Consider the following 18453-nt stretch of genomic DNA (forward strand, 5'->3'; position numbering starts at 1 on the left):
ATGCTTACTACTTATAATTATCTTATTATTTATTATTATAATTCCATTTTAATATTATTAATGCGATTTTAATTATTATTATTATGAAACCAAGGCTTAGAAAGCTTGTCCAGAATCACAAAGCAGGATTGAACACGTTGCTTTAAAAAACTTTTTGTATTGTTTCAGTTTCCCTCAAAATATCTAACTGATTTACAGTGCCTCAGTGAAACACCAAATATTTCAGCTCAGGGGGATACCTGTAGGTACAAATTACATGTTGATTTTAGTCTATAGTGCTTCTCAGGAAAAGAAAAAAAGCATACTTTCCTTCAGAACTTGTTATTCATAACAAGCTATGTGCTGTCATGAAATTATGACTACACATTTCTTATGAATAAGGCAGTTTGCGAGTAATATACAAAGCTATTGGAATACATGAAGCTACAAATGATGACCCAAATTGCCCCAGTCTTCATACAAGTTTCCACAGTGAGGGCAGGATCCCTGCCCCCATTCCTCTGGCTCCCCACCTAACCCCCAATAATAGTTTATGTTCATTTGTTTTCCCTGCCTCAGACCTGGCAAAAGTCAGGGGCTCAGCCATGTGAATTCGCAACAAGGAAATCAATGCAACACTTACTTTAATGGGAGTGTTTAGACAAGGAATGTTTCTAGGGACCTTCGTATATTACATATGAATTCGGCAAGACTCTTGGGAATTAAACGAATTTCATGATCAACCAAATAACTGAAAAACATTCAAATATACTGCTCATTATTTTTATCTTGTTTTCAGAGTTCAAAGTTGGATATAAATTCCTTTTTTTCCCTCTCCAACAAAGATGACCCATACAACCAACGATGATATTTATTAGTTTCAACACAAAAAGCAGTTTGGCAAACCAGTCAGTGCTATCAAGGTATCAGTTGCTGAGGTGGACATAGCCAGTTCCTAACTCCCAAGACTGATGGCATCCCCTCTGCAGAGCACAGCGTGATGCAGACTGTGCTTCCTGCAGGAAATCTAAGAGTCCATGGTTTGCCAAATTCCACTTTTTTTTTTTTTTTTTTTTTTTTTTTTTTTTGCGTTACGCGGGCCTCTCACTTTTGTGGCCTCTCCCGTTGTGGAGCACAGGCTCCGGACGCGCAGGCTCAGCGGCCATGGCTCACGGGCCCAGCCGCTCCACGGCATGTGGGATCTTCCCGGACCGGGGCGTGAACCCGTGTCCCCTGCATCGGCAGGCGGACTCAACCACTGCACCACCAGGGAAGCCCCCCAAATTCCACTGAGAGCATCTTATATCACTCAACCTTGAATGTCATCAAATCAAAGGTTTTTAGGGAACAAGTCATCTAGTCTAGTCCTCCTATTCATGGGGAACTACAGATCAGCATTGTCTCAAAAGGAAGTTCCATAGGATCCAACCACTTTATTTCTTTTTACCCCCATCCAATCCGACATCAGGCTCATTTTCGTGTGTCTAGATTTTCCATCCTCTTCCATCTGCTGACTTTTAGGAGGCATGACACATGCTTGCTCCACAGAGATGCTGAAATGGCCCTCTAGGTCCTGTCTCTTCTGCACTCCCCACCCTAATACACACCCTGCTTCTCACTGAGAAAGTCCCCGTGGCAGATGTTCTATTTTCTCAGAACAGTTCATGCACAGCTCTCCACATTGTTCAAGCCACACTGTTCCTGCTGTGGCTCAAGTCTCTTCTCCCTCTCTGGGCACACAGCCCATCTCCTTGATGCAAGGCATTCTATGTGCCAGTTATTTCCCTGTGCTCCATTTCTCAAGGATACTTCTACTTTGGGTGTAATCTTTCCATTTTGGATATAAATGATGAAATTGCTCTAGTACATCTCTTCAAAAAGGCACTTTTCCAACCCTTAACAATATTATTGAGATGCTAATATGAACCTCCTCCAAAGATGTCAATTCCATAAATATGGAATGCTATTCTCAAGTTAAGCAGCAACTAAGATAACTTCATTGAAATCTATGAGGCTCAGAAATGAGCACCCCACAAATCTGCTCTTGTCCCTTTCCCCCTTCACAGGATAACTTTTACTCATCCTTCAGGTCACAAGTTATTACCACTGTCTCCATGAAACTTCCCTTCATCCCTCCCAAACTTTACCATGTAGACTGAATTGCTAGTGAATTTCTTCATTATTCTACTCCTTGTTTTAGTTTTTTAATTGCTTAGGTAAGTGTCTCTTTTCCACTAGTCCCTGAACTCTTTGAGACCAAGGACTATTTTACCCTAGTTTACCATTTGCCTCACTCTGTACCTTCCCATAGCAGGCTTTATGTTCTTATGTGTGTGAACACCTATCTCCTCGCAGTTAAGGTCACTGTTCTCTAAAAGGTGGCTGTATGTTTTACCATAATTGATATAGCAGGCAGTCAGTTTTTCAAACATCTCTTGTTTGTTTGTGTTTTTTAATTTTGGCTGTGCTGTGCGGCTTGCAGGATCTCAGTTCCCCGACCAGGGATTGAACCCGGGCCTCCTCAGTGCAAGTGCTGAATCCTAACCACTAGACCACTAGGGAACTCCCTCAAACATATTTTGAACTCTCTACCCTTGCACTTTTTGGAGGGGGTACACAGAGAATGCAGGATTTCTCAGTAGTACTAAGACTCTCAAGCCTTCTGAAATGGGTTTTGCCATCCCTAAGCCAAAGTGGATAAAATTCCACCCATTCTTATGACACATCCATTCATCTTGTCAAATATTCACAGAGGCACCCCCAAAGCTGGACTTTGGTACAGGACCTGGGGATACAAAAATGACGCTGTTCCTGATGGAAAGTAGCTTAGGGTCCAGTGAGGGAGATAGATGAATACGTAGACATGTGTACTACAGAAAAGAAAGCTATGATGAAAAGAGTCCAGAGCATCATAAGAACACAAACGATGGCATCCAAGTTTGGGTTTGGATGTGGTAGGGGAAATGCCCCCAGTTGGAGAATGGTTAAATAAATAATCATCATTTCTATTCAGTAGACTACTGTGTAACCATTAAAAAACAGAGTTTTGAGGGCATAACATCAAGTGGAAAACTGAAGTGTTAACATAGATAAGTCTATGAACTAAAAAAAAAAAAAAAAGGATACAAGGATGTATGAACAACGATTTTGTGTTTTTTACTGATGGCCAGACCATTATTATTTCCCCTCCTATATTTTTGTTTTGACCATACCCTAGTACAGGGATGGTGGAGAGTGAGAAATAAATGTGGAGTGACAGCAGCCTTACCCTGCCCACGAGCACGGGGTCAGGCCCGGTGTACTCCTCTATCACGAAGAACTGGTTCCAGACCCAGCCTCTCTTGGAGCGCTGCAGCACCTGGCCCTCCTTGCCCTTCTCGTGGTGCCCGTGGAACGAGGGTCGCAGGTGGCCCCTGCGCTCCGTGGCGAAGGCCTGGCTGTGGCACAGCACGCCCAGGCACACCAGGGCGGCTTGTAAACAGTAGTTCTCCTTCATTTTTGGTTACGTGGTAGGCACAGAAGATGCGGCTGTCACCCCTTCCAGCGACTGTGCTGCGGCCGGGCCACTGGTGGCCTCCCACGCGTCACGCCGAGCTCTCTCGGACTGGAATGTTTCTCCTCGCTGAGCACATCACGTCAGGGCTGCCCACTTCCCCGGTCGGCCTCTGCAGGCAGAAAGAAAGGTCAGGCTAGTCGCAGGCTCCATCCGCACTTCATTTCAATTCCATTCTGTGAACACTGACCCACTTTGGACCCTGTTAGGGCTTTGCTCTGGGTACTGGGGATGCAGAAGCCAGTGAGGAATAGTCCCTGCTCTCTGGCTGTTTACCACGCGGTGGGTAAGATAAACACATACACGAAGAAACCCCTCAAGGTCTATATGAGGATAAAACGTGTGCGCTGTGGAATCCAGCTGCCCAGGTCTGAGTGTCAGTTTTACCATTTACTAGCTCTGGGTTTGGGGTAAGCCAACACTGAGCTGAGCTTGCTCATTTATGAAACGGGCTCGCGAATCGAACTCACCGCAAGATCTACACAGGGATACACGAGTAATACCCCTAAGTCTCTTAGCACAAGGCCTGCTATACAGTAAACGCTTCATATTTATCTGTTATTATTATGATCATAACTGTGCCTGGGTATGTTTTTGTAATAGGGAAACTTAGGGCATTATGGGTGGCCAGGAGAGGAACACATAATTGATGGGGGTTGAGGATGGAGATGGCAGAGAGTGGGGACCGTTAAGGAGGACTTCCTGAAGGATGGGATGGATGGGCACAACCATCAGATGAGTTACTGTGATAAGAAGGGAATGGATGGGATGTCCAGGTAGAAGGAACAGCATGCCCCAAAGCCCAGAGCTGGTCACAAGCATAGCACGTCCCAAGACTGTTCGGCTTACTGGATGGTATAAGAAAGGAGGAAGCCAGCAATGAATCCTTCTAGATATGGGAGGTCGGGGCAGACCCTACGATGGTCACTGATGGCCACTAAAACATCTGTCAGTGAAATAATGGGTCAAATTCTCATTGTTGGATCAATATAGTAGTGTCAATTCAGTAAGGAAGATTTGCTCTTGTCCGGTCCAGTGTCCACCCAAGAACCTGAAGATCCTACCTTAACCTGACAGTCTTTCCAAGGATACTTTATAAGCTCTCTCCAACAAGGAAAAGCAAAATAAGACAGAATCCCCACCAGCTGGTCCAAAGGTCTTGTTCCTGGCACCCAGCCATGACTCAGCTACTCATCGATAGTAAAGATGAGCTGCTAACGCCTTTCCATGCCTCTTGTGGTTTCTCACCTACAGTCACTCCAGTCCTCTCTCCAGCACTCTGGTTCTTCTCTCTGGTCCTTAACTCCTGCCTCAGGTTTCTGGACTTCTTCACGGGACTTTGTTTTTCTGGTGCTGGAAACTTAATTGTCCCCTAAGGAACTTCCAAAGCTCATTCTCCTATCTTAGGATCCTACACCTTCTTCTGGACAGTCATCCTCTCCCCTTGGAGCACCTCTCAGAAACAAGTCGGACCCCTAGTTCCCAGAACCAGACTGTCCTCACTACCACCCCCATCCCCAACAGGAGGGACTCTCAGAAAGTTGCTGGGCATGGAGGATGACACTTCATTTCAACACCAGTGGGTCTAAATGAAATTGGTGAGATTCTTTTTTTTTTTAATTGAGAGGTATAGTTGATTTATAATGTTGTGTTAGTTTCAGGTGTATGGCAAAGTGATTCAGTTATATGTGTGTATATATAGGTTTATATATATATATATATACATATATATATATATTCTTTTTCAGATTCTTTTCCCTTATAGGCTATTACAAAATATTGATTATCGTTCCCTGTGCTATACAGTAGGTCCTTGCTGGTTATATATTTTATATATAGTAGTGTGTATATGTTAATCCCGAATTCCTAATTTATCTCCCCCACCCCATTTCCCCTTTGCTAACTCTAAGTTTGTTTTCTGTGTCTGTGGGTTTATTTCTGTTTTATAAATAAGTTCATTTGTATCATTTTTTTGTAGATTCCACATATAAGCAGTATCATACGATGTTTTTCTTTCTCTGGCTTACTTCACTTAGTATGATAATCTCTAGGTCCATCCATGCTGCTGCATGTTGCTGCAAACGGCATTATTTTGTTCTTTTTTATGGCCGAGTAGTATTCCATTATATATATATACATAAGCTGCTAATGCCTTTCCATGCCTCTTGTGGTTTCTCACCTACAGTCACTCCAGTCCTCTCTCTAGCACTCTGGTTCTTATATATATATATCTCACATCTTCTTTATTTATTCCTCTGTTGATGGACATTTAGGTTGCTTCCAAGCCTTGGCTATTGTAAATAGTTCTGCAGTGAACGTTGGGGTGCATGTATCTTTTCGAATTATGGTTTTCTCGGGATATATGCCCAGTAGTGGGATTGCAGGATCATATGGTAAATCTATTTTTAGTTTTTAAAGGAATTTCCATACTGTTCTCCATAGTGACTGTACCAGTGAAATTGGTGAGATTCTTGAGTGTTGTAGGAATAAAAAACATCACCTAATTCTTTGCTATATGATTTGGATGAAGTGGTTAGGTGGAGGGGAGGGGAATAGGAGAGAGAGAGAATGCATCTTGGCAGAGTGGAATGTACCTAGATTTGGAGGTCAGGTAGACGTGAATTGGAATACCACTTCTACATATTTCAATCAGGGTGGCCTTCAACATGTCAGTCAGGCACTCTTAGCCCCCTCAGTCTCATGTGAACAATAGGGATGACAAGAATTGGTACACACATGCAGGGCTGAAGACAGAGAGGGAACTGGGCACACACTGGATCTCTTCCTCTCTTTCTAGAGCACCACAGTCCAAGCATGCAGCCCTCACTCAGCAGAAGGAAGTGCTCTTGCCCTGCAGGTGGAGATACCCAGAAGACAGGGGTGAGGTGCTTTCTCTAAGAGAGGAATTGAGGAATAAGAGTTACATGGAGGTGCCACAGCCATCTGGCCTTAGAGGTCTCAAAAATAAGGGAACTGGTGGCATTCTAATTTGCTGGCAGAACCCCTTTTCTTCTGAGGCTCTTTGATTTCATCAACCTAAGCCTTTCTGCTCCTTTGTAATATGGCAAAATATTATCTGGGGAGGCCACAGATGTGCATTCATTTCAGGCGTCCATCACTGTCCTCAGGACCATTTTATGATGTTTTATGCAAGTCTCTTTTCAGGGAATAGGGAGTTTAGTGTTTGTTGTAGACAGACTCTGGGATATGTAAATGGCTGTGTGGAAGAGAGAGAAAGATTCAAAAGGCAGTGTCATCACTTAACAGCTTCACCCTGAGACTCAGGCATATCAATACTACATCAAATGCTGTTTCTTACAAGGCAAACTGACTGCATGGAAAGAGCACAGGGAGGGACCAGGAGGAGTTTGATCCTACACTGAGGCATTGTGAAGCCATAGGAAGATACCTGCATTTAAGTCAAAAAGCCAAACATATGATTAAGAATCTGCCACTTAGCTGGTAGTGGGACCTCCCTCAGCTCCGAGAGTGGTGTCTCTGCCTCATTCCCTGTAAAGTGAAGCCACTGGGTGACATTTTCTACAAGTGGTTTCCAGGTTCATGTTCTTGTTTGGAGTTGGGGTGAGGTATCTTGGGGGCACTTCTGATTCATACACCATCTCCTTACTATACTGGTTTCCTCTTAATGGTTGGGATGATATCTTATTCACAATTAGATGGCCAATGCCTGAGCTCAAAGCAGGACACCAGTAAAAGCTGAATGTATGATTTGAACCCGATACTTCAAGTTCAAACTTGATATTGCCACCATAGAATCTCAAGAAGAAGAAATAGAAAAGAAAAAGCATATGGTGCAACAAGATCTCTGCCCATTTTACACCATGCCAATTAGTAAGTGTTCATTCACACGGTGATAAATTATCCTTGCGTATAAACTGTGAAGTGTATTTGAAAGAAAGGGTTTAATTCAAGTTGATATTTCTGCACCTCTTTCTTCTGGCTGCCATTTTGCTATAAAGCACAATTATTCCTGACACTAAATGTGTTGAAACTAGACGACAACTTTCTTTTTCCTTTACAGAAGAAAAATTCTAGTGTGATACTAATGAATTTAAGAGTTTCCACATGACCAATAAACAATAAATTTCACCCTTTGTTAAAAAGGTGAAATTATCTATTTTCTTCTGTTGGAGAGAATAGCAAAATCAACTTGCTTTTAAAAGTAATTCCTTGAAACCATTATTTGTAAATGCTTATATGGCTGTATGTACTATATAAAGTTATTTTAATGGTTAATCTCAGGTATGTTAAGAGGAATTTTAAGACATTTTTTTACTTTTTTTTTTTTTTTTTTTTTTTGCGTTACGCGGGCCTCTCACTGTTGTGGCCTCTCCCGTTGTGGAGCACAGGCTCCAGAAGCGCAGGCTCAGCGGCCATGGCTCACGGGCCCAGCCGCTCCGCGGCATGTGGGATCTTCCCGGACCGGGGCACGAACCCGTGTCCCCTGCATCGGCAGGCGGACTGTCAACCACTGCGCCACCAGGGAAGCCCTAAGACATTTTTAAATTCAATTTCAGAATGAAAATTTACTTAGCAAAAGCTTTTTCTAGCTATTGCTCTAAACACTTTACAAATAGTAACTCATCCATTAATTTCTATAACAAACTTATGAATAGGTACTGTGAATATTCTTATTTTAAAGGATGGAAACTGAGGCCCGGATAGATTAAGCAACTTCTGCAAAGTTATGCTTCAGATAAATCGTAGTGCTGAATCTGAGCCCATGACGTTTGGCTCTAGAGTCTGTGTCGTTAACCAGTGAGCAATACCAGCTATCACCACTTGTCGGTTTCTGAGATTCATAAGGAGACGATATGGACACTGTGATAAAAACAGTAACCTAGATGCCACATGCTGTAAACCAGTATGAGAACCTAGTGTATACTCATAATATGACTATGATGAAAATGTTAATAACGGTAAACATTTGTCCAGTGTTCTTGTCTGCCTAACATTCTTCTAAGTGCTTTCAATGAGTTGAGTCATAAATTTTCACAATAAGTCTGCACAATAGTATTATTGTTATCCCCATTTTACAGATAAGTAGTCTGAGGCATAGCAAGATTAAGTAACTTGCTCATAGTTACACAGCCAGCAAGTGGAGGAGCTGAGATATGAACACTGGATGCTTGGTTCCAAGACCTGCATTGTTATCCCCTATAATCCCATGTGATATTGCCTCTCTAAGAGAAGGCTGAAGATCAAATATGGACACATATCATAAGACATATCATAATAGTCTAATGATGAAAATAATTTAAGTTTTGGTGGCACTCTGGTGGGGGGTAATACTGTAACTAAAATATTAAACCAAACTAGAAAGAGGAAAGCATTTTATAGCAATGATCAAAGTGAAGAGGAACAGGAAGTGATTATATCAGTTCATCAACAACACAGTACAACCAGGTCCTTGAACAGCACTAGTACACAAAAATAAGTCTTTGCTTTTTAATTTTTAAACACCCTGTTTCAGGATTTCTATATGTATAGGTTAAAAAAGATGTGTTCAGAAAGATTATTATTATTTGTAAATGCTTCTAAAATCTAGAGATCTGGTTGATTGATGTATGTAGTGGTACAGAGTCTGCAGGAATCACTCATGAAAATGAACAGGAGACCACCCTCCTAAGAAGACCTTCATGTTGTTAACAACTAAGGAAATATATCAGTGTTCTAACTGGTTTTAATAAAGACCCCCCAAGGCAGTTCTTGAACAATCCTTCCTTTTAAGCACTTTCTAGCAGCATGCAAGAATGTCTAAGCATTGAGGTTCCACTAAAACATACAGGAGGACTTTATTTTATGATGGGAGGATATTGCTTGCAAGGAAAAATAAATGTTGTTGAAAGTCACAGGAGTAATAACGTGACAGGGAAATGAATTTGCAAAACCACCAGCTCTAAGTGGAAGGCTCGCCCCTCTATCTTGAGAGCAGATAGCCGGTCATAAGCTACTGAGCCTTGAGCATAAAACTCACTGTGTTTGCTTTTGTCTCCGTTAAAGAAAATGACATACGGATGTTTAAGTATATTTGGACTCGTGCTGGAAATTGTTATCGGGTAGAGAAAAAAAGACGAAAACGCTTAGTAAAAATCAAACGGCTTTGGTTTTTTAGCTTTCTCCTCCCCCACAGAGCTGGAAGGATCAGACAGGCTGACCTGTTCTTTTCATTTCCAGGGAGTTAATTTACAGTTAAAGACAGGTTATCATTACAGGTTATCATTACATTAAGAATATTACCGAGCCCACCACAACTCAAAACCTTATTCTGCAAGTGCAGTGTCCTCTTGTCAGGAGCTCAGGGGCTCTGGTCCCCACTGCAACAAACACAGCTTTGTGACCAATCGGATTCCATTATGCAAATTAATTCAAGCATATTTTATTCCCCGTTCAGATCTCATCACTCAGCACTGAGCTGGTCTCTAGTTTCAAATCAAATCACAGGAATTATGCCATGTCTGTGGAAATCACAGAGAATGGTGAGAGGAAGTATTACAAGAACTACTGAATCACATTTCTTCCCCGATTTCTACGCTTGGAGCAAAGCATAAGCTTGTGGTAAGTCACTTCTGCTCAGGTGCAGAATACACAGCAGAGACTGACAAGCAGGCATTGTATATGTTACTCCACTCTCTGATACCAAATTCAAATGTTAAAGTAGGTAGCAAAGGGCTTCCCTGGTGGCGCAGTGGTTGAGAGTCCGCCTGCCGATGCAGGGCACACGGGTTTGTGCCCCGGTCCGGGAAGATCCCACATGCCGCGGAGCGGCTGGGCCCGTGAGCCATGGCCGCTGAGCCTGCGCGTCCGGAGCCTGTGCTCCTAACGGGAGAGGCCACAACAGTGAGGGGCCCGCGTACCGCAAAAAAAAAAAAAAAATAGGTAGCAAAGAGGGCTCCTTATCAATGACCATGAGGTGCTTTAAGGGCAAGTGGAATGTTTAAAACTGTTCCATGTAAGTTTCATTCTCTGCTTCTAGAGAAATAGAGAACCACAGGAGTGTCAGCTTTGGAAGTGAAAAGATCAGACCATGCCTGGTATTGGGAAGGCCTGGGTCCAAATCCTAGTTCCATCACTTATGGGCTATATAAAGTTAGGTAATGATAGTTGAAATTATCCTTGACGAGGTGCTTGATTTTTCTAGTACTCGGCAGTATACTCAGGGCTTGATATACACCATTTCACTGTATTTTCACCACAACTGTATGTAAATATCACCCACAATATAATCTACCAGGAAACTGAGGTTGTGAGTGATGAAGTAAATCACTCAAGGATACACTCTGAAACGGGCAAGGCTGCAATTCAAATTCAAATTCCTGTGACTGCAAGACCCAAGCTTCGGCTTTGCCTGGCTCCCAAACACCAGAGTCCATGTTCCTGATCTTCAACACAAGGACATGGTTCAGACCATCTCCAAGGATGGTCTAAACTCCATGTTGTATTTGACATTGAAAAAAATCTTCGTTAGATGTGAAGTTCATTTGAGCATGTACAATCAGCCTTTCTGTTCTTAGGCTTTTGTGGCCACAGAGTATTCTAGAAATCCGTCTTAAGTCCCCAGACCCCAAACATACAGAATCATTCACTGATTATTTATTAATCTTTTCAAGTAATTAAATCATCTTCAAATGATAAGATGACTAAACACAATCTGTGATATGAAGAACTTACTATTTTTGCTCTACCCAATCCTTAAGGTAGTCTTTTTCTCACTGTAATATTTTAAAATGTTAATCATTAAGATGAATAAAATGTATCATCACATACAGTTAATAACACTGTCATCAGTATCATCTCGGGCTATGAATACACACCCTATATGAATGTGTGGAAAGAGAGAGATCTTATTTTCCATTTTTCTTCTGCATGAGTGAAAGTACCTGAGGGAAGATTAGGGCAAAAATGGTAATGATAAACAGATGCTCGACATAATGTAACGTCATTTGTGGTATCAAAGGCCTGTACGTAAATCTCTCTTTGTCTCAGAGCAGTGAATATCTATAAAGCTTTCTTTACTTCCTGGTTCCTTCGTTCAGCAGTAACGTCTCACAGTGCCAGACCTGGGTTGGACCCTGGAGGCTGCAGTGCCTCTCTGATCTGTAGACTCTACTCAAACAATGGTGAGACAGTTGTCTAAGCAGATAAATGATCGTATCATGTGGTAAGTGCAAACAGGACTGGGTAAAAGAACACAGAGGAATCAGTGACCACATCTCTGCAGATGAATTTGTAACATATCACTCCTGCCTTCTGGCACTTGCCTACTCCAGCCCCTTCCAAGCAAATACCTATATTAACAGTCTCCCACATCTGGAGTTTCCACTCTCACCCAGAGCCATGGATGACTGAACCACATATAGTCCAGTGATAACCAAACCATAAACCAACCCCTGATTTTATCAAACTGTGTAACCTCGTTCAAAATGATAACCTGGGGGGCTTCCCTGGTGGCGTAGTGGTTGAGAGTCCGCCTGCCGATGCAGGGGACACGGGTTCATGCCCTGGTCCGGAAGGATCCCACATGCTGCGGAGCGGCTGGGCCCGTGAGCCATGGCCGCTGAGCCTGCACGTCCGGAGCCTGTGCTCCGCAACGGGAGAGGCCACAACAGTGAGAGGCCCGCGTACCGCAAAAAAAAAAAAAAAAAGATAACCTGGGTGAATCAGATTCACTGGGGAACTTTAATGAAAGAAAACAGAACCATTTGCCAGTTAGTAAGGGAGCTGAAACAGAAGGTTATGAGGCACCTGGGGGATGGAGTAGCCACAAAGTGACATCTTATGGCCAGTGTTTCAGTGAAATCGAAGTATGAGCAAGTCAGTTAGAAACCAAACAGAAACAAACATGGCCTCTGTCCCTGAGCCAGGTAAATGGCAGAGCACATGGCCCTGTTATCTGAAGATCTTGGCAATCAAGGACTTCCTCCAGCTGTTGTCTCCACAGGGCCCAGCCCTACTGATATTCTGTTTCTGAATTTCTATAAGGTTGTTTGCACTGCCCTCCCTATACATCAGATGACAATTAGCCCCTTGTACATGAGGTAACTTGAGTGCTTTCTTTTATCATCAAACAGCAAACCTAGTAAACTATCAATACAATAATCAAGAGGAAAAGTTAGGTGGTTCTTCCCCTGGTCAAGGGTGAAGTACTATCGCTGTGGAGATCCTTTGTTCAGATGTAGAAAATGCCTATTTCTTCTCTAAATTTCCAAGGAATACTGGGCAATAGGGAGAGGTGTAGAACAAAAGTCAAGACACTTGTGTTGTAGCAAAGATTCTGCCACTAAACAGTTGTGTAACCTTAGAAAAGACACTCTTCCTTTGGGACTGAGTTTCTCCTTCTATAAAATAGAAGACTGGCAACAGCCTGTTAAGGAGCTGTCTAAAGGAGCCTGTGAGTCTGTGCTGGGCTGAGACACAGCAACTTTCCCTGGATGGAGAGAGATGAAAATTCATTTAGAAGGTCTGGATCCTGCTGCACTGGCAGGGCTGCTCCATGCACAACTCCAGGAGGCCCACTTACATCAGATATAATGTGAATGGGGCCCTCTGGGACTAGGCAATGCAAGACCTGCTAATGTGACAGGTATTAAAACCCAGCATTAGGAGTCAGGACTTTACCTGATGGCCAGTGGGAATCCATTAAGTTCTCTGGTCAGGAGATTGATGGAGTCTGAGCTGTCAGGGGTATACAGGATAAACCAAAATGAGAAATGGCCGTTCTGACAAAATTGTTGAGAGCATGGGCTCAGGAGTCAGATGGGGTTAGGGGATTACAGCTCAAGAGTTACTACTCACTACGTGTGTGACTCAGCCTCTGTAGGTCTCCACACTGCAATACTGAAGATGTGAAGAACACCAGGACCGGTCTTAACGGGGGAATTCTAAAATGAAACAAGATGGTGCATGAAGAGAACTCCGTGTAGTACTTGACATGGGCTGGCAGACAGCAGGTGATAAAGACGATAAATTAGGAGTTTTGTTCCTTCAACAAGAATACATAAATATGTACTATAAGCCCTGGATGCATGAATATGGCATATAATACACATACAACATGCAGTACGGTGCAAGCCTCACCAAGGTCTCCAGGAGGCTGTCCATTAAGGAGATACAGACAAACCGATATTTATAATAGGGATTGCTAAATGCAATGATACTAATATATGAGTCCAGGGAGACTCCTGGAGTCATTGCAATAGTTCAGGTGAGAGATAGTATGGTTCTGAACTAGAAAAATAAGCCTTGTATGGAGGAAAGAAGGCCTTTCTAGAAATCATGCGATGTGAAGGGCCTTGGGAACTGGACAGATTGAGGATAGAGGATGCGACTGCAGTCTGGGGAAAGTGAGAAGACAGTGGTGCTGCTTCTGGCCTCAAAAGAAGAAGACACTGGTTTGGGGATAAAGAGCATGAGTTTGGTTTTAAACATATTAAGCTTGTAAAGCCAATGGATTGATGCTCAAGTGGAAAGCTCAGAGTAAGTCCAGTTCCCACCTTCTTCCAGTAGTAGGTATTGTCAATGTCAGCATTTCTGTTTCAAGTTCGGACATTTTGTTGCATTAATCAATCTTAGAATCTCAGAACTGGGGGAAATCCTAGCTTAGATTTTCCACTATTCGTCCTTCTTCAACAGACAGATGGGAAAACTGAGATACAGAAATGATAAGTAACTTGCAAAATAAAAGACAGCATGAACAAAACCTAAAGACCTCACTGTATAGAGCGAAAATATAGGGGGAGGAACAAGTATCGACAGTGAAAGATAATTTTTGTAACATCTATCCTGCCCTTTCCCCTCAAAACCTGGATTAAAAGCAGTCCTCCTTTTCAAACGATTTCTATGAAACGGCCAGTCCAGGTTCCAGAAAGGAACAGACATTCAGAAATAAGGACCTGGGAGCTCTTTAAAGATGATCAGTGGAGAACTGGAAGAGGAAAAGCAATCTACATGTTCTCACTAGAATGTGACATCCTGCAGAGAACCACAAAGTCTGTTTTTTAAAGCATAAACAATAAGAGGAGGAGTTATCCCAGGGTGGCCTTAATAACTGACAAGGGCTTGATGTGGTTTTTTGAAATAATTACTAAGGCGAGGAGAGAGAGAGTGCCTCCAATCACCACCTCCGAGAGCCTTTAGAATTCTGAGAAGGCCAGCCTGTGACCTCAATCCACTGCGGTCCCCGTGCATCCGTCCAGCTTAATCAGCCGCTGAACAGGAGTGAGGAATGGAGAGTCAAGCTGCTTCCAATTATCAGAAGCTTGATTTTTACCCGAGTGTGGGTGGGCTGTTCTGGAGGTCTCTTTCTAATGGACCTCCCCAAACTATGCTATCATGCTAGGAGTAGACTAAACTCTGCCGTATTTTAAATGGCTTTTTTTTGTATCTTTACATACCCCACAGAGAGTCCCTGCCCCTCCTTGTTTTCAGAAACCAGACGCCAACAATAGCTTCATAATGATCGCATTGTGGTTTCAAATAATCCAATCTTTGAAGCCCAATTCTTTCTTTTCAAATGCACTAACATCAGTTATCAAAAGTAAGAGTTTTTTTTTTTGAAAAAGTTAAGCATAAAAGAAAAGTAATGGGATACAGCAAACTAGTCAAGTGCCTTGTACGTGTGCAGAGCATTTTCTGAAGCATATGCCAAACACTCTCAGACAGGCAGGACTTTCAAAGGCAACGCTAAGTGTCTTTTGTGGCTCTCAGATGATATGGTTCACTTAATTAGATTTTCTATAATCCCAGGTTAATCCTATTGTGAATTACAGACGTGAGTTCACTTGCTTGGCAAAAACATCTACTGCTACAAATGCATTTCTGGAAAAAATGCATACCTTACTTATAATTCATTACCAGAGTCATTATCACAAAGAGACCTACTTCATCCTCTCTCTCTGCCAGGAAGAAGGACCATTTCCATTCGTTTGATCACACTGTACTTTTTTTTTTTTTTTTTTAGCGGTACGCGGGCCTCTCACTGTTGTGGCCTCTCCTGTTGCGGAGCACAGGCTCCCGACGCGCAGGCTCAGCGGCCATGGCTCACGGGCCCAGCCGCTCCGCGGCATGTGGGATCTTCCCGGACCGGGGCACGAACCCGTGTCCCCTGCATCGGAGGGCGGACTCTCAACCACTGCGCCACCTGGGAAGCCCACACTGTCCTTTTAAGCAATTTAATAAGGGCACTTTTAACCTTTCCTTTTTCCTAAGATTTGGGAACGTAGCCAAGTTCTCACTGAATTCCTTGCCCCTGACTACAGTGATGTATATACCGACATGGCCTCTGCCTCTCATAGGGCTTAAAATTTAGACTATAGTATCTCAAGAACTTTTCTGCATATTAGAATTAACCAGAGGGGAGCGAGGTTATTTGAAAAATCCCATTGCCAAGGCCTTACTCTAAACCACTTGAAAGCAAAGAAACCAGGATTCAGTATTTTTGAAGTTCCCCGGGTGGTTGCAGCGTACATTCAAGCTGAGAACCACTGATCTAGAGCTATACCCGCCAATATGGTAGCAACCTAGACACATGTAGCTTTTAAAATTTAAATTCATCTAAATTAAATGAAATTTAAAAGGTACTTCCTGCACATGCTAGTCCCATTTCAAGTGCTCAATGGTGATTTCAATCATCGAAAAACAACTTCTCTTATTAGTCAGCATTGGTCTTGGGCACTAAAACATCCTCATCTTAAGCAGAAATGTCTGTTCAGGGAATGAAGGTAGACAAAGAACACTGTCTAGGCATTCAAAACCTGCCATGAACTCATTGCTTACGGCCAATCATCTAGACCTCAGTTTTCCTATCTGTGGAATAAAGGGCTGGGTAAGACAGTGACTCTCCACATGACATTAGCAGAATGCCTGGAAAAATCAAGGGATAGGACTACAATGGGTGGGGGATGGCTGAACCAACAGGCCCCATACTCCACAGCAAACATGACACACAGCTAAACTGGGCAAAATGCTTCCTTGGAAAGCAGTTCAGCTGCATTAGAAACAATAAAGGAAAAAAAACCGCTTCTGAGATCTTGATACCTAACAGACTTGCTGTCTCAATACAGCAACAGTAAGTAAGTTCCTGCTTCAGTGCCTATAATCTCCTGGTTTAGGGAGGAGGTCCGGGCTCAGGAAACCGTGGGACCACTGACAACCGACAGCTCACTTCACCTCTGTGAATCTGTTTTCTCTTATGAAAAGAAAGGCAAATGATGCATGACCTCCCTGGCTCCCAAGTTAAGTTGAGGGTCGAATAAGATAATGGTTTGGGAAGCTCTTTGTAAAAGCATAATGTGGGCTACACAGGTGAGGGGACGCATGATGAAATGCTGACAGCAGCGGCAACTTCCATTTCTTTGAGTAATTTTTAAAGTTTTGGCTTTTAACCTTTCGTGGTGTGGATTGTAGATAAACGTAAATGACCTGTTACTGTTACAGAAAGGAGATGTGATTTCACTCCTTTTCTCTGATAAGGTTATAAAATCTGCCAGATGCTACAAATGTACACGGGCATCCTTTTTGTTTGCCCCAGGACCAGAGGGAATTCTGTAGTGGTGACTTGTGAAGACACTGACCTCCTTGCCTAGAGGATGGTGTGTGTGCTGGGGAGAGGGGGCTGGCTGATTCCAGCAAGGACCCAGACTTGATAGGGATAAAGGCCAGAAGTTTCTCTGCAGAGACTAAGGGGTCTTTCAGTTATCCTTGATATGGGATGAGAATGGAGCAATGATAAGGAGTATGGACAAAGCTGCCAAGTACGTGTCACATGAGAGGGTGGCTCTCCTGACCGCATGAGTTGGGGAGGCCATCTTGGCAACTCACTCATTCTCCATTCAGCCTCCTTTTGAAACAGCCCAGTCCATGGGGAAGAGGGGGGTGGCATAACTGTTAGTGAGTTATCATCTACAAACTAGGTTCTGTTTTTTTGAGCACCTACTGTGTGGTAGGCACCTTGCTAGGTGCTAGATACTTTATGTAGATTCTTCATAGCCTCTCTCCCTCCAGCATCTTTGGGTTTTGCATTATTGCCTCCTTTGTCCAGATAAGGAAACAAGGGCCAGAGGAACTTCACTTTCAGAGCATTCGGTTTAGTTGGCACCTGAAATGAAATTTGAAGCCATATATGGCCCATTCGGAAGCTCTTATCTTTCCACCTTTGACGATGAACGTCTCTGTAATTGTCCTCTGAAGGTCTTAATTTTTCCTTCTGGGGATGCTCAGAGCTCAGCAGGATCTTATTCCACATCACAACCACTTAATAAATATTTGTAGGATCTCTGCAATTGTTAACTGCTACAAACTTAGGTGAAACATATTCTTTGCTCTCAAGAAACTCAGGTTACTAGCATTTTTAGAGAGTGCGTATTTCCTCCAAGAGTCTTGCAATTAATTCTCCACTTCAAACAAAACCAGTCCCTTAACATTTCCTTAGAGGAATTGCCCCAACCCTTCCCTAGGTGTTCTCCAGCCTGCCCCACTCTTCCAAACAGTCCTTGAAGGAATGAATCGTGATTTCCAAACCTCTCTCTCACAACATTTTCCACTTTAGAACAAAATTTTCCTCTATATCCTTCACTGCCTCAGCCTCAGAGAAAGTGCTAATGAGTAATAATATGCAAGTGGTGCAGGGAACTATAGGAAGGCAGCCAGACAATAAATGTCTTCCAACAATAGGAACCAGCCCAACATGAGATAGCTCTGTGAGATCTCATGAGCTAATCATCATTGAAAAGATTAGGTATGTAGCTCATGGAAGGAAGGATTATGCCTTCATGGAGGCAAGTCCCACACATCAACGGTTCATCTGAGGGCATCCAAGGTGAGGCCCAGAAGTATTCTCTGACAGGAAGACCACGGGTTGCTTCAATACCCACACTGCAAAGGAGATTCAATCCTGTTTTTAA

At 43.0% G+C, this 18453-nt stretch overlaps 1 protein-coding gene across 1 annotated transcript in view; it reads right to left on the reverse strand.

Annotated features, from left to right (window-relative positions):
* Positions 1-18453, reverse strand: part of CDH11 (cadherin 11) — a 144746-nt gene that overhangs the window by 43430 nt on the left and 82863 nt on the right. Inside the window, exon 3 of the mRNA XM_060131015.1 lies at positions 3248-3644. Coding sequence (XP_059986998.1) covers positions 3248-3475 — 228 coding nt within the window. The 5' untranslated portion in view covers positions 3476-3644. The remainder of the gene's footprint in view (positions 1-3247; positions 3645-18453) is intronic.

This window comes from Lagenorhynchus albirostris, chromosome 19, assembly GCF_949774975.1.
Source record: "Lagenorhynchus albirostris chromosome 19, mLagAlb1.1, whole genome shotgun sequence".
NCBI classification, from domain to species: Eukaryota; Metazoa; Chordata; class Mammalia; order Artiodactyla; family Delphinidae; genus Lagenorhynchus; species Lagenorhynchus albirostris.